This window comes from Centrocercus urophasianus, unplaced genomic scaffold (assembly GCF_019232065.1).
Source record: "Centrocercus urophasianus isolate 14NV4802_14NV808 unplaced genomic scaffold, USGS_Curo_1.0 seq_15, whole genome shotgun sequence".
Taxonomy (NCBI): domain Eukaryota; kingdom Metazoa; phylum Chordata; class Aves; order Galliformes; family Phasianidae; genus Centrocercus; species Centrocercus urophasianus.
The window spans coordinates 34971062-34986557 of NW_024884697.1; the positions used below are offsets into that span (position 1 = coordinate 34971062).

Sequence of the window (15496 nt, forward strand, 5' to 3'; positions counted from 1 at the left end):
CAGACTCTTTTATTATAAATATGTTTTTAGATAATTGCTTTTACAGACATAATACACAACTGTGTAGATATTCTGGCAAACAAAATTCAGATTGTATGCTTGTTTTCAAGATCACACTTTTGTACTTTCCATATGAAGTTCCTGGCTTTTTAAACACAAATTTCACTTGGCTGATTGATGCATGAATTGTAAACATTAGAACAGGAAAGGAAAGAGAGATATGAAAATGTTTGGTGCATAATAATAAATGAATCCAATTCTGAATGTGCTCAAACATGCTTTCATAGGTATCATTGCTCATTGACAACTTTAGGAGTAGAAGGGCTGTTTCATTCTACCCCCCAAAAAAATCATTGTGAAATAAAATAAGTAACACTTTTTTTAACCTAGCCATCTGAAAATGACCTCCATCAGCTCCTGAAATATATTCAAATTTCATCAGTTAATTTAAGTGACAGACACACCTACAAAATCAGGTTTTGGCAGTGATGAAAAACATTACATTATCCAACTTGCTGCTAAGTGTTGATTTTCAGCTGTAAGATCATTCCTTTTTATCTTGTACTCCTCTGCTTTTGTTTTATTTATTTATTTTTTTTTCATATGGAAAAGAAGAGGAAAGAAGAGATATTAAGCCCAATCTGAGGATTTTTTGTTGTTTTATTTTTACAAATGCTGGATTTCAAAGGTGTATTTTTTTGTTTGTTTGCTTTTTTTTTTTTTTCTCTTTTCGACAAAGGTGATTAATTAAAATTAACACTAGCCTTCACTTATGTAGCAACTCAGAATCTATGTAAGATAATTTAAATCATGCAATTATACTGATAATTGCATTGAATTTGAGCTGTTCTGTGCAGGCTGCTTAAAATGCTCTTGTGTGGAGTTGAACGTCACTTGAAAAGTCCTCAAATATTATGCATGTAAGAAAACATAATAATAAGCGTGCTTCACTTAACATTGTCATACTTTGTGAATCTTTTGATGTTAGAGAGATTGAATGCTGATTAAATTTAGCACTTACAGTGAGCTTATAAGCCAAATGGTGCTGCTGTACTTATCAAAGAGCAGATATGCATTCTTGTCCTGTTTATGTGGAAGTCCACAGCTGGTACAAAACATAATGCCTCCATTATGCCACTTTGGATGTCTTAGAAAAGCAAAGTCGTCATCTGTACCTAAGTCAGCCCACCGCTGGGAGTGGAAAATGGTGCTTTTATTCTCAAGGTCCTCGAGCCCATTTTACAGGTTGCTCATCAGCTTTCTACACAAAAGCATTATTTTTCCAGCTTCCTTTCCTGAATATGGATGACAGATGTCTGTAAGGTTTTATTATTTGAATATTTAGACTTTTAGAAGTGTAAGGTGACTTACGTGAATTCAGGAGTTCATTTCACTCTTGCACAGGTTGTCTTGCTCAAAGCTTTTTTTCCGTGCCAGTGTTCAACCTACTGCTTCTACTAAGCTGCCACAGAATTGCTGTTAAAGCAATGTGGGAAAATATATCCTGAATACATAAACTAATCCAGACGCTTGACCTTAAAGGTAAAGGAATGAGTCAGTGAATGAGAGTCTGACTTATTTTAAAATACCCCATTGTGGGTTAATGAATATATCCAGTTATTCATACATTGCGTATGCACAGAAATGTAATTGAAGTTAATCTGAGTTGCACATCTAAGTTCTGAAGAGCTGCATTTTTTTTCCTCTTTAGAATTATTTAAACAGAAAGCTAGTCATATGTTATTTCATAGGAAACAGATGATGCAGGGTGAGTTTTAAACCAGTGGCAAGTAAATCACTTCATTTCCATTGTTTCAACAATGTTGACCAGTTTGCTGCCAGCTTGGATTTTCTAATTTTGATTTAAGCACAAGATTTATAATGGCTTTGTTTGGTGATGGGACTAAGGGATTGATGGTACACATGTATGTGGGATTCTCATCACTGTAAGGCAACACTGTCGTTTTTGTGACAGAGTCTGTTTGACTGGTGCTGGATTTATGATAGAAATAATTCAGAACAGAGTAATAATTTTCCCTTGGCAATTACACTACCATTTGGTACTTTGTCCCTAAGGGGAAAACGAATGTGCTGGGATCTGTCCATAAGTTCAGTGGCTTGGTGTAAAGAACAAATCAAGGTCAAAATGCAGCTGAATACACACTGATGTTTCATAATATAGTCTAGATCTCTAGCTTTTATCTGACTTGTTAAGAGCTCATGTAACATAAAGATTATTTTGGATTGGTAAAGGATTTTTAGTGGGATATTTTTGTGATGAATATTTCATTACTACATTCATTGCTTTCTATTTATTGTCTTTTTTTCTTTATAGCAATGGTCACTGTAGCAGTTTCTTCAGTGTAAGCAGAATAGTAGCTTGTTCAAGGGTCGGTGCTTCTGATCTTATATAATGTCCTACATAACTTTATATTCATATTACTTTTGAGAGGTCTTTGTCTGTCTCTGCTCTTGTCATAAAAATAGGGAACAACCTTTTTACCACAATTTCTCAGCAGCCTGTTTAGGCATGAACAACCTGCTTGGTCAGAATTCTTTTCTAGAAATAATTTGTCTAATGGCTAAAACAGATTTCTTTGCTTGCCTATGTTCTTGTTCTCCTCTTTGGTTCATTAGGAAAAAGTGAAATCCAGGAACATGGATGATAAGACAAACCTAATGTTTTGCCCTGTTTCTGACTGATGCTAAAGTTTTTTTGCAACAGGATAGGTTTACACGCTGGTAAAGCTGTTGGATTAGGACAGTTACATAAAGAGTAATAAATCAACCAATCATCTCAAATGTAATTGTTTTGGTCAAATTTTGCTTTCATTGGCATGTTTTTTACATTCAGTCCAAAGTTTACAGTACAAAGAAGGCTGGCTTAGAGCTTGAAGAGGTTTTTTTCTAAACAGGCTCTTCTCTGTGTGACCAGTGATTCCAGTCAAAAACTTTTAATCTAGAATGCAGTAAAGACTCCAGCTTTTTATGTTTTGCAGTGAAGTTACTTAAATAACATTTCATTTTAGAACATGTACATGGGTCTGCTAATACTCTTCCTTGAAGAGTTACTGGGAGAAGGACCAGAATTAAAATATCACTGTGCCCTTGGGAAAAGGAGTGCCAAAACTGTAGTGCTTCTAGGTTGTAGATTTGTGCTGCTTGAGACACCTGGAGAAACAGTATGATGTTTCAGACCAGTCATATGATTTCACATCACAGTATGCCTGTGGTGTTTATGTTTATTACATGGTTTTGGTATAGCTTATAATCAATTATTTCCTGTAAGACAGATGATTTCTCAGTTTTCTTCTAACATGGATAGACTGGAAAAGAACCTCATTTCTTTGCTCTGGTGCATTTGGTAGGCAATATCTGATGGTAATTCTGCTGGGCTTTAAGGACAGAAATATGATAGCGAAAAGGACACAAGAAAAATACGGATTTTTGTCACTGGTATTCCACTGACACTGGTGGAAAAGATTGCAAATCAAGCTGCATGTGTAGAGTGAAAAACTTAACATAAGATATTTGTACCTTTGAATAAATAATACCAGACAATTATATGACAGGGAAATTATTTAATGTTTTTCCCCTTGATGGGAAAGTTGCTACTATTATTTTTCCTTTTGTTGTAATGATAATTGTTAAACATTTTGTTAAAAATTTATAGAGGTCTGAATATGAGTTTGCAGAGAAATGTAGAACAGGCTCATTCTGTATTCTGCCTTCTTTCTTCATCTTAGTTGTTATCCTGCTCCATAAATGAGACAAGTGGTTTCAATTAGCAGTTGTCAGCCAACTCATGGTATTTCTTTGTCACAAGTCCTTTGACTTTCATTCCTTTGACCATTCCTTCCTACTTTACTAGGGACAAATATTTTGCTTTTGCTGACTGGATTCTACATAACCATTTTTGAAACTATTTCACTATTCACTGTTCACAGACAGTGAAGGAGAATCCTAGGTGCACAACAGGACACGTTGGCTAATAGATGAATTTGCCACTGCTCAAGTGAGCCAGTAAGTCTTCCTGGATTCAGTGTCTCCAGGGGGAGTCTTGAAATCAGTGCTGGACAAACTTTTAATGTAAATAATGTGATTATACAAAAATGCAAAGCTTGAGAAATAAATGAAAAAAATGCTTGGTTTTGTGAAGATGCAGAATAATAAAATCACAGAATGGTTTGGACTGGATGATCCTCTGATTCCAACCCCCTGCTATAGGCAGGCACACCTCCCTCTAGACCGGGTTGCTCCAAGCCTCAACCAGCCTGGCCTTGAATGCTTCCAAGGAGGGAGCATCCACTACTTCACTGGGTTTCACCACTCTCACAGTAAAGAATTTCTTCCTGATATCTTGGCTAAATCTACCCTCTTCCAGTTTAAAACCAATTTTGCTTGTTCTGTCACTACCTGCCCTTCTGAAAAGTATCTCCCGAGCTTTCCTGTAGGTCCCCTTCAAGTACTGGAAGGCCACCATATGGTCCTCCAACAGCTTTCTCTTCTCCAGATTATGGAAGTTTAAAATGGTGAGATGATGAGAGCAGCAGTTTCCATTGTGAACAGAATGAGTAGCATCAGCTTAAAATCACAATTCTAAAACTGATTAGGAAAGCCAGAAGCTCATGAATAAGTAATAGATCTCAGAATTCAATGATTTTGTTTTGTTATGGAGAAGTTAAACTTACAAAGAAAAGGAAATAATCTGTTTTGCAGTGATGATTTCCCTTTTGTGATTAGCATAGAGAGACTCAATTTAGGCATGATCCTAAATGTCCATTAGTGCAGCTACAATAAACATTCGTGTGTTTATTTTTTATGTAGCATGTTTTCTGAGCCATTCTTCTTGTTCTTTGATCCACCTTTCTCATGTCAATCAAATTATCAGTACAATAATCACAAATCCCACTGGGATCTAATTATATATGTGGAACTTTGAGCAAGTTTACCTCTTTGCTAATATTACCTCCAAGATGTTTAACTCTGCAGTCAATCAAGCTTGTTTCTGCTCACATTATTATAGTTACACATCTTTACAAAGTGTTGAGACCTAAAATTCATACTGCTTCAGAAATAAGAAAGGCTTGTAAAGATGAAGTCATTCCTATTCAGCTTACTTTCTCAGTTTTCAGATGTACTGAACTCTGTCACTATCCACTCTGAGAGGCCCATTCTCCTTTCACATCTGTTAAGTGGCTGAGTGACTTACTGAACTCAAGTCATCTCAACTTTCCTTGCTTGAGTCTGCTCTGTAACGAGCTGAGAACAGGACCTTGCTGACAATATGGAGACAAAGATGACAGCATAGTGGAAAGCATATTATGAGCGTGTGGCATAGATAATTTTGAAATATCATATATGAACTCTCTTCTTCCACAAGAATTTGAAAGGAAGAGGATTATGAAACACGAAGGCTTACATGGATGTGCTGCACTTTACAAGAAAACTGGTTTTGGATCAGTCTATTTCAAAGATTTAAGCAAAGTAGTTCTTAAAAGAACTGTTGTTACAATTGAGATCACAATTTATGTATGTATGTATGTATCTGTAATTGTCTTTATTTGCTATAACAAGCAGTCTCTTATGCATTTTTTCCATGTGATGGAAATTAAGAGAACCATTGGTGACCAACAAGGACAAAATATATGTATCATACTGAAGCCTATGTTAAACTGAAACTTGTGGACTCCAGCTTCCTGAGTTTAAGCGTTTAATGAAAATGAAATCATTATCTCCTTTCTAGGCAGGTAGAGAACTCCTGTGGGATTTAAATACATGCATCAGCAGAAGAACAGACTTGTGTGCTCTGGCAAGTTCACACCCACAGGGTTACACCTTGTTTTTGCAATCTGGGTAGTTAAGAAAAAATACTGTTTTGAAAAAGAAAATGAGTACAAATCCTAAAATGTGATGTTTCCAGTACTGAGATCTAAAAAGCAGCTTCCAAATGCTGTATAGCACTTTACTTGCAAATCTAAAACTAAATATATATATAAAAAAAAAGAAAAGTTGTTGAAACCCTACTAAACTCTTCCTTTCGGGGAGAGATTTTTTATGTCAGTTAAAGAGCAGGGCAAAATTCTACCTGATTGATTGATTGATAAACCTATGGAAAAAAAATTGCTTTCATGGAAAGTGCTGAAAAACTCTTAACCAAAATATGTCATTGGATGCTACTTCAGTTTAATACAGTAAGTTGTTCTAAAATGGCTTACAGTTAGAAGACAAGGCAGCTATGAAGGAGAGAGAAAAGTGTGGGGAGGAAAACTATGAAACTAAAGGAACCCTATTCACTATTAGTTCTTCCGAGATGACTGAGGCCATTTGAAATGATCTCTGAAACAATATACCTTGACTTGTTGATTTTATGCAGACAACTTTACTTCATTGTTTGTATTTTCTATAGCTACTAAAATCTATATGTATTAAGGATAGCTTGTTTAGTCTTCTTTCATGTTTTTTTCATACTTTCCTTCATCCAGTATGTAGGTTTTCCCATGTGTTGAGAGAGACGGTGTGTTCTGCTTTTTATACAGTTGTCTTTTATGTCATTATAGTGTGATGAGTTTATCATGTTTGTCTGCCTTTTAATGTCTTTTGGGAAAAAAAAAAAAAAAGTCATTTTTGCTTTATAATGTATCTCCTGCAAAATCAATTTAATACTAACTTCATTTATTGCACAGAGCTGGTTATTTGCCTCAGAATATTCCTTTGGAGATTATCAGATACCTTTCAGAGGAGAAGGATTTTCTACCTTGGCATGCAGCCAGCCAAGCTCTTTATCCTCTAGATAAATTACTGGACCGCACAGAAAACTACAACATCTTCAGTGTAAGAGATGCATAGTCTCCCTATCTCTTTTTCTCTTCCCTCACTCCCTTTTATTACCAAGAATTGAACTGTCCTCCAGTTAGATTCTGTAAGTGACCTAGGGATACTAACTTCCTTCCTAATTATTCCCTTTTTAAACATACCAGTTGTCAAGCTTTGGTTCATTTGCATTTGAACAGTAATGACTTGTTTGAGAAGCATATGATAAATGGAAGGACAAGTAATTATTTCTCCTACAGAATACTACAACAAACAAAGTATTCTACTTAAAAGAGCCGAAGTAATCTATTTGCAGATTTTTATCTGTTGTGGAGCCCCTCAGCTGTATTTGGATTGATACCCAAGCTCAGCAAGAACATCAAATGCAGGCACAACTTACACAGGATGCATGCCACTGAAGTAAAGATTTGTAGTCATTATTTTCTCCAAAAAGCCATTGTGAATTCGATGCAGTTACCTTAATTAACAAGGATTAGATCACCATTGAATCAGAAGCCCATTCATAATTGGGTCCGAAGGGACAGCAGTAGCAACTAGCAATAGGTAATTAAGATGGACATGACAAATATTTTACCAAGGGAAAAAAGAAAATCCTAGCTATGCTGAAATGTTTTTAATGAAAGTACAGTGAATTTTATGTAGTTTACATATTTTGAATGTTGTGTAATTTAATAAAGATATTTGAGTGAGAACACCCTAAAGCTTGAAATGTTTAGATGTGCTTTTTTCTTCTAAGATGTGTATTTGTTTCTGTGTGTGTACATGTGTTTATACACACATGCTCAGAAAGCAGGAAGCTAGAGGTGACTATGTATATATAAATCCATACACATATAAATATATATGCAGAGCTACCTGCTCTCTGCATTGTAGGCTTTCATGCAAACCAGAGCTGTATCATGAAATGATGTTGAATTAATTTGCATTTGCAGTCTGTTATTAACTACACAGAAAAATTCTTACCAGACTGCCATTGGTATTTCACTTTTAAACATACCTGTGTAAAGAAAAGACAATTTTAATAAATAAAAACAGTAAAATTCACAGCTGGCTTGTGTTTTATCACTACTGATGAGAGCTTTGAAAGCAGAGGTGATAGCAGAGGAAATAAAAAGTCATTTTAGTCACAGAATAACATATCTGCTAGAGAAAGTGGCGCTATGAATCTCCTTTTGTCCTAACATCACATATACGTGCCCATGCATCTATAATAATAAAGCAGATGCTATTCTGTGCAGTTCTTTATATTTCAGTTCTGTTTTTCAAATTGGTGAATTTTACTGGCAGAAGATTATGCTGAATACGACAGTTGTTTTCTTTACAACTGGTCAGAATATGTAAATACATCTCCTGTGTAAAAAATAAAATAAGCTAAAATATATCTTGTGCTGGGTTTGTTGCTTAAAATATAGTGTAATTAAATGGTACAAAGCTCATTTGCAGCCACGTTATTCAATATTCTGAGGTCAATTGACTGTGCCTACGGACCATTTTTGCCCTGGCTGTGACTATCAAAACAATATTCTTTCAAAAATGAACATACATGGTATAGTTGAGATTAACTGTAGATTAGATGTAAAGCTGTTGGCATTCTTGCAACTTTCCAGCCATATACTGTGAGTTCAAAATAGCATGTAGGAAATCCTAAATTGTTATATTTATTATGACATAAACTGGCTAATATGAGGCATCTGATCAATTAGCTTTTCTACAGATTGTTTCTCACTACACCAATGAAGGAAAATTTTATGTGGACTTTGCTTACTGTTGATTGTATTTCAAGTTTGAAACAAAGACCAAAACTAAATGTTAACACTGAATATTCTTTTCCTCTTCAGGAGTATATTTTAAGACAAGTCGCATCAATGTATCTCAAGCTTGGATGGCCAACGAATAATTTAAACAAATCGCTTGTTCAAGCATCCTACCAACATGAGTACTGTTACATTTCTTTGTTATTGGTTTTTGTTTATTTGCTTGTTTTCTTACAGAATGTAGATGTAATATTGCACAAAATGATCTTCAGCATGTCATACTTTCCTAGCTCTCCCTTCTGTTTTTTCTTTTGGGGTTAAAAGGAGAGCAGTGAGATGCTGTGAGATGAATTCTGTCTTCCTTAGTTTGAAGAACAGTATTCATTAAGCATTAATTTAATATTTGTCTGCACTAGATATTTAAGAACTTGGACTCTTGACCACAAGAGATCTGAAAACTGAATAAATGTAAATGAAATCTAATTTTGATGCATAACCTTTCCTTTACTGTTGCAGCAGCTATAGGCTTGCTTTTGTAACTAGATTATTATCTTTGATTTGTTACACAACTATCTGCTGCCACTATGTTATAAGAAATGCATATTTGTAAATTTTTTACTGCGTTTATTAATGGAACCTTATTGCTTTCTTTAATTTGGGCAGAGAGTTGCGCCGGGAAGTCATCATGTTGGCCTGCAGCTTTGGTAACAAACACTGTCACCAGCAGGCTGCAACATTAATTTCAGATTGGATTTCTAGCAATAGAAACCGGTAAGTGGAAAATAAATGTTATTACTCCTCTTTTCCTACTCAGAGTCAGTATAGCTGTCCTCCTCTTCCTTTCATGACCCCCCATAGTGACCCACTCTGCAGAGTGATATGGGATGAAGAAGAGGTCATCAGCCATTATTAAAAGTCTGTGGGGTTTCAAAATGAATAATTTTATTCACATGTATGACTGAGTGGAGGGGACACCAATGCAGCCTCTGCTCACTCCTGATAACTTGCCGTCAAATAATGATATGCTAGAGGGCAAAAAACCAGAGTTTTCAGGAGGAGTTGAAAGGAAGAAAGATAAAAGAGCATTGCATCAGCAGACAAATACAGGTCTGTCTAATCCAGAGAGCAGAATGTGCCAAATGATAGGAAAAGTGAGGGAGGGAGGCTAGAGGCAGAAGAACTGAGGAGTAAGAAGGAGTTGGAACAATATATGTAAGGGAAATACTATACTGTACTTAAAGGTGAAGAGTTGGAAGTTAAATGTGATTCAGAAATAGATGGAAAAGCTCACATAGGGTTTCACAGAGGGTAGGATGATAACTGATGTATTGAGCAATAACAGCATAGAGCTTGTGTGACAGAAAATTTGTTAGGCTGTCCTGGCACAGGGTTATACAGCTTAGGAAGGGAACACAGGCCATGGTCAGTATATGAAATTTATCTTTTAAGTGTGAAAAAACAAATACTTTTAAATTACTGAAAATACAAGTAGCAATCAGTAGACAGTGAGATAAGTACAGACTGTAGATTAAGACTATGAGTCCATGAGAAAGAACAATGGATTTTCTCATTCTGTAGCATATGGGTGTAGAGGTATGCAATTGTGTAAATATGACAATTTGGTTTAAAATAGCCTTTCATAAAAATGAGAAAAAGAGAAAAAGTCTTATTTTTTTAGTCCTAATCTTGTGTTAGAACTTCAAAAGGATCAGATCTCTGTAGACATACAGGCATTTAGGATTTATCAAAGACATCTCAGCCCATCAGGTGTTTATTTGCAGTTGAAATATGTCTCTCTCTCTCCCTTTGTAATCTTTAAAAATCCTTTGCAGGCATATCCAATTACACAGTACTTGATAGTACCTCAGTGTTTTTTAAAAACAACCATCAAAATAGGAATGACTGGAAATTGTATTTCCATAAGAACTTGAAACATCCACAGATGTCTTGGAATCACAGATATCTTGGAATTAGAATCATAGAATCATAGAATCACAAGGTTGGAAACGACCTACAAGATCATCTAGTCCAACCGTCTCCTCATCACTATTGCCACCACAAGCACCTCCTCTTCCAGATGCCTCTTGAACACTGCCAGGGACGGCAACTCCATCACCTCTCTAGGCAGCCATTCCAGTGCCTGACCACTCTCTGAGAGAAAAAGTTCTTCCTTATGTCCAATCTAAACCTCCAGTGATATAACTTGCGGCCATTACCCGTGTCCTGCTCGTTGCCTAGGAGAAGAGGCCGAATCTGTCTTCACCACAACCCCCCTTCAGGAGGTTGTAGAGTGCAATGAGGTCTTCCCCTGAACCTCCTCTTCTCCAGACTAAACAATCCGAGCTCCTTCAGCCACTCCTCATAAGACTTGTGCTCCAGACCCCTCACCAGTTTTGTTGCCCTTCTCTGGACATGCTCCAGAACCTCAACATCTTTCTTGTAGTGAAGGGCCCAAAACTGAACACAGTACTTGAGGTGCGGCCTCACCAGTGCTGAGTACAGGGGGATGATCACCTCCCTGCTCCTGCTGGCCACATTATTTCTAATGCAGACCAGGATGGCATTGGCCCTCTTGGCCACCTGGGCACACTGTCGGCTCACGTTCAGCCGAGCATCAACCAACACCCTCAGGTCCCTCTCTTCTTCACAGTCATCCAGCCACTCATCCCCAAGCTTATAATGCTGCATGGGGTTGTTGTGCCCAAAGTGCAGGACCCGACACTTGGCCTTGTTGAACCTCATCCCATTCACCTCAGCCCAGCGATCCAGCTTGTCTAAATCCCTCTGAAGGGCCTCCCTATCCTCAGACAGATCAACACCACCTCCCAACTTGGCGTCATCTGCAAACTTACTGAGGGTACACTCAGTCCCCTTCATCTAGGTCATCAATAAAGATATTAAACAAGATGGGTCCTAGTACCGACCCCTGGAGGACAGCGCTTGTTAAGGGGTTGCCAGCTGGACTTAACTCCATTCACCACTACCTGCTGGACACAGTCCTCTAGCCAGTTCCTTACCCAAAGAAGGGTATACCTGTGCAGACTACAGGCAGCCAGTTTCCCCAGAATACTGTGAGAGACCAGGTCAAAAGCTTTGCTGAAGTCTAGGTAGTCTACATCAACAGCCCTTCCCTCATCTACCAGTCTGGTCACACAGTAATAGAAGGAGATGAGGTTGGTCAAGCATGACCTGCCTTTCACAAACCTGTGCTGGCTGGGTCTGATCCCCTGGACACCACGCACATGCCATGAAATCTTGTCCAAGATGATTTACTCCATAACTTTTCCTGGTACCGAGGTCAGGCTGACAGGCCTGTAGTTCCCTGGATCCTCTTTACGGCCCTTCTTGAAGATGGGAGTCATATCAGCAACCCTCCAATCCTCTGGGACCTCACCAGTTAACCAGGAGCGCTGATAGTTGGCTGAGAGCGGCTCGGCAATCACCCCCGCCAGCTCCCTCAGCACCCGAGAGTGTAGCCCATCCGGTCCCATGGACTTGTGACAATCCAGATGGAGAAGGAGCTCTCTGACTGTCTCCACCTGAATCACTGGGGGCATATTCTGAGTAGCATCCCAGACTTCCAGATCAGGGCATAAAAAGCCCAGGGGATAACTGATCTGGCTATTAAAGGCAGATGTAAAGAAAGCATTGAGGACCTCAGCCCTGTGTATGACTATGTACCTTTAAATATTGTATGATTGGGTTAAAATTTTCTTGTGTAAGATTATTTCAGATACATTCACAACAAAATATATGCCCTAAGTTATATATACCCTTAGGCTGCAATGATATGTATTAAACTGTTCAAAAAGGAATTTGTAGAGAAATAATAATTGAAAACAATCTGGAAAAGTAATTTACTTAGATATTCATTTACAAAATTGTATAATCAAACCTAACACCATTTATTAGTATGCACAGTAGTATATTATTCAATGTTAAGATGCTGCCACCCAGCAAAGCTTTCTCCTAGCCTGTGTCTTCATTCCTCCCAAAAGAATTGAAGGAGTCATAAGAAAAAGGAAAAAAAAAAAAACAAACACCTTATTGCTTTGCTAACAATAGCAAGAGAGGAAAGGCATAAATTTAAGGAGCCGTCTGAAGATTCATCTTAGACTTTCTATGAGGCCATTCTCAGGAGCACAAGATTGTGGCTGCCAGCATATGACTAGTATTATGATAAAAGCATCACAGCAGGGCAGAGGAAGAGAATAGCTACTAAGCTAAAGCGGTACATTTCTCCAAAGGAACTGCATGCTTTTGAAAAATAGCTGCAACAAGTAATGTAATTATAGAATATGGATTGACACTCAGCTGATAAATAGAGATACTATCTGCAAAGAAGACAGAAATACATTTTTGTTTATTTATAAAGATTATAGTATTTGTTCTATTCCTCACCCAAATTCTATTCTCAGAGCAGTTTCACATGCTGAATGTAACTAACAAATGAGCAGATTCATTTAGTATCTACTCACATTGAAAAGGTTAGTAGTATCCAGAGAATTGTGGTCAATGGCCCCACATCTGGATGGAGATCAGTGACAAGTGTTGTCCCTCAGGGTTCAGTACTGGGTCCAATACTCTTAAATATCTTCATTGATGACATTGACCGTGGGATCAAGTGCACCCTCAGCAAGTTTGCTGATGACACCAAGCTGTGGGGTGCATTTAGCACTCATGGGGATGGAATGCCATCTACTGGGACCTAGACAGGCTTAAGCAGTGGGCCCAGAAGGACTTCATGAGGTTTGGTAATCCAAACTTCATACTATGAAGTAATTCACAAGCAACAGACTCTAGAATGAGACTAGTGAATTAGGCTTGTGTCCCACGATCTTAATCAATACAAAATCAGTGTAATATTGACTGTAAATGTTCATGAAAGTGTACAGGCAGTAAACCATGTAAAGGGGGTTGTTGACTCTCTGGCAGATACTTCAGTCAAATTTTGAACGAGCATAACAGAATGCCTAATTATTAATGCCATATGAATGCTAAAATTCATAACTTTTTGCCATGTTTTTAATCTACAGATTTTTAGAAGTTCTTATGAAATGAGTCTCTATTTTACTGGTATAATTTAATTGTGGATAAAGTGTTACGTAATATAGAAGAACACAGTGATGTCTAACTCTGTTTTATCAGCATTTGCCTGCAGTTTCTGTTGTTCCTAGTAATTATATTTAGTTTGGTAGGTCCAAAAATTAATTACCAGCTACTCTTCACTGTAGGGTACTGAAATAATCATAATTATCAGTTACTGTTTGTACTTTGTAATTACATGGTCTTTACTGTGCAAATAATTTACCACTGTTCATGAAGTAAAATAGTGGTCATTCATAACACAAAGCCAAAAATCCTCTTTGTATTTCCAGCATTATTTGGAAAAAGCCATTAAATTTCCATTCCAACCATAGCAGTTCAGATTTTCTTAAGGAATTAGTGAATAATAGTGATCTGCAACATCAGCCTCCATGCACAAAAGTAAAAATCACCTACGTGACTTGAAAGTCTTTAATTTGTAAAGTGGCTTAAGTGTTACAGTGCCTGATTTTTGGATGCCTGGCACACTAGGCAGAATCATATGTTTGGAATTGCCCTTCCTATGAGAAGATTTAGGAACCTCATTAATGAGGTTGATGGCAGCTGGTATGCTGAGTGAAGAGCCTCCTAAGAAGGGACTCTGAAGAGAGTATGGTCACTCTTTAGGGACCAGCACTAGTGTGTAAACTGCAGTTATAGAGTTAGAGATCCTTTCAACGGATGTCTTTCAAAATTGTCACTAGAGGTCCACTTCTTTGCTTTCCAAACACAATCAACAGAGGAGCAGTACTGTGATTAGTCAGTAACAGATTGCAGTAGAGCTTCAGCGTTAATACCTCACCCCACCTTTGCAGTATGTAGACCCTCATCACTTCTCTGTGAGATCATCCAGTCATAGAATCATGCAATTCTGTGCCCCTGGGGTGGTGCAGGGTTGCCACCCACTGGATCAGGCTGCCCAGGGTGCTATCCAGTCTGGCCTTGGAATGCCTCCAGGGATGAGGTATCCACAGCTTCTCTGAACAGCCTATTCACTACCCTGAACCTGCTCCAACATCTCTGCATCTTTCTTGTGCTGTGTATCTCAGGCCTGGACACAGCACTGCACGTGGAGCCTTATGAGGGCAAATGAGGAGGACAATCCACTCCACCACCCTGCTGCCACCCCTCCTGTGATTCAGCTCACCATACAGTTGGCCTTCCCAGCTACAAGCACATGGTGCTGACTCATCTCAAGCTTTTTATCTGTCGATGTCTGGGGCTGGCTTAAGGCATCGCAGCGCACTTTACTCCTCTAACTGAAGCTCTGTTACTGTGTCTTATTTAGTTAGCAAGAGAAATAATTCATCTCTCCTGCCTAAAAATGAGAGTGTTCATCTGAAAGAAGAGGGCTTGAACACCTGAAATATCAAGATTACTTATTATGTAAAGGATTTGAGGTGATATTACTCAATACCATTTTTAGAAGAAAAAATAAGAAACATAAAAAACTGTAGCTCGAGATAGAAGCAGCAATCCAAAGACATATCATTTAAGTAGTTCTAATAGGACAAGACATCTGGTTGTACCAGTCTATCTTTATATTTTAATCCCTACAGTTGTTAAAAAGATGCAGTTATTTCTTTTAGCTGAAAATCTGAGGTTAGACTTGAGGTTATGATCTATTGTCTTTTTAGTCATGGAATTTAAGAATTTTTCTCTTCTGAAATGGCTGAACACTCTGAAATGTTTTGCTTGAAAGCCTGCGTTGACTTCTGACTTAATACAAAGACCAACATTTTTGCTCTGCCAGCTTGGGATATATGCCAATCTTATACTGATGCACTACAGACAATTGAAGCTTCTTTGCTGGTGTTTAGAAG

The 15496-nt window shown here is 37.7% G+C and overlaps 1 protein-coding gene across 1 annotated transcript in view; it reads left to right on the top strand.

Moving 5' to 3' along the window:
- The window catches only part of TRHDE (thyrotropin releasing hormone degrading enzyme), a 207337-nt gene that overhangs the window by 173893 nt on the left and 17948 nt on the right, over positions 1 to 15496 (top strand). Inside the window, exons 13-15 of the mRNA XM_042815914.1 lie at positions 6687 to 6834; positions 8673 to 8770; positions 9252 to 9359. Coding sequence (XP_042671848.1) covers positions 6687 to 6834; positions 8673 to 8770; positions 9252 to 9359 — 354 coding nt within the window. The remainder of the gene's footprint in view (positions 1 to 6686; positions 6835 to 8672; positions 8771 to 9251; positions 9360 to 15496) is intronic.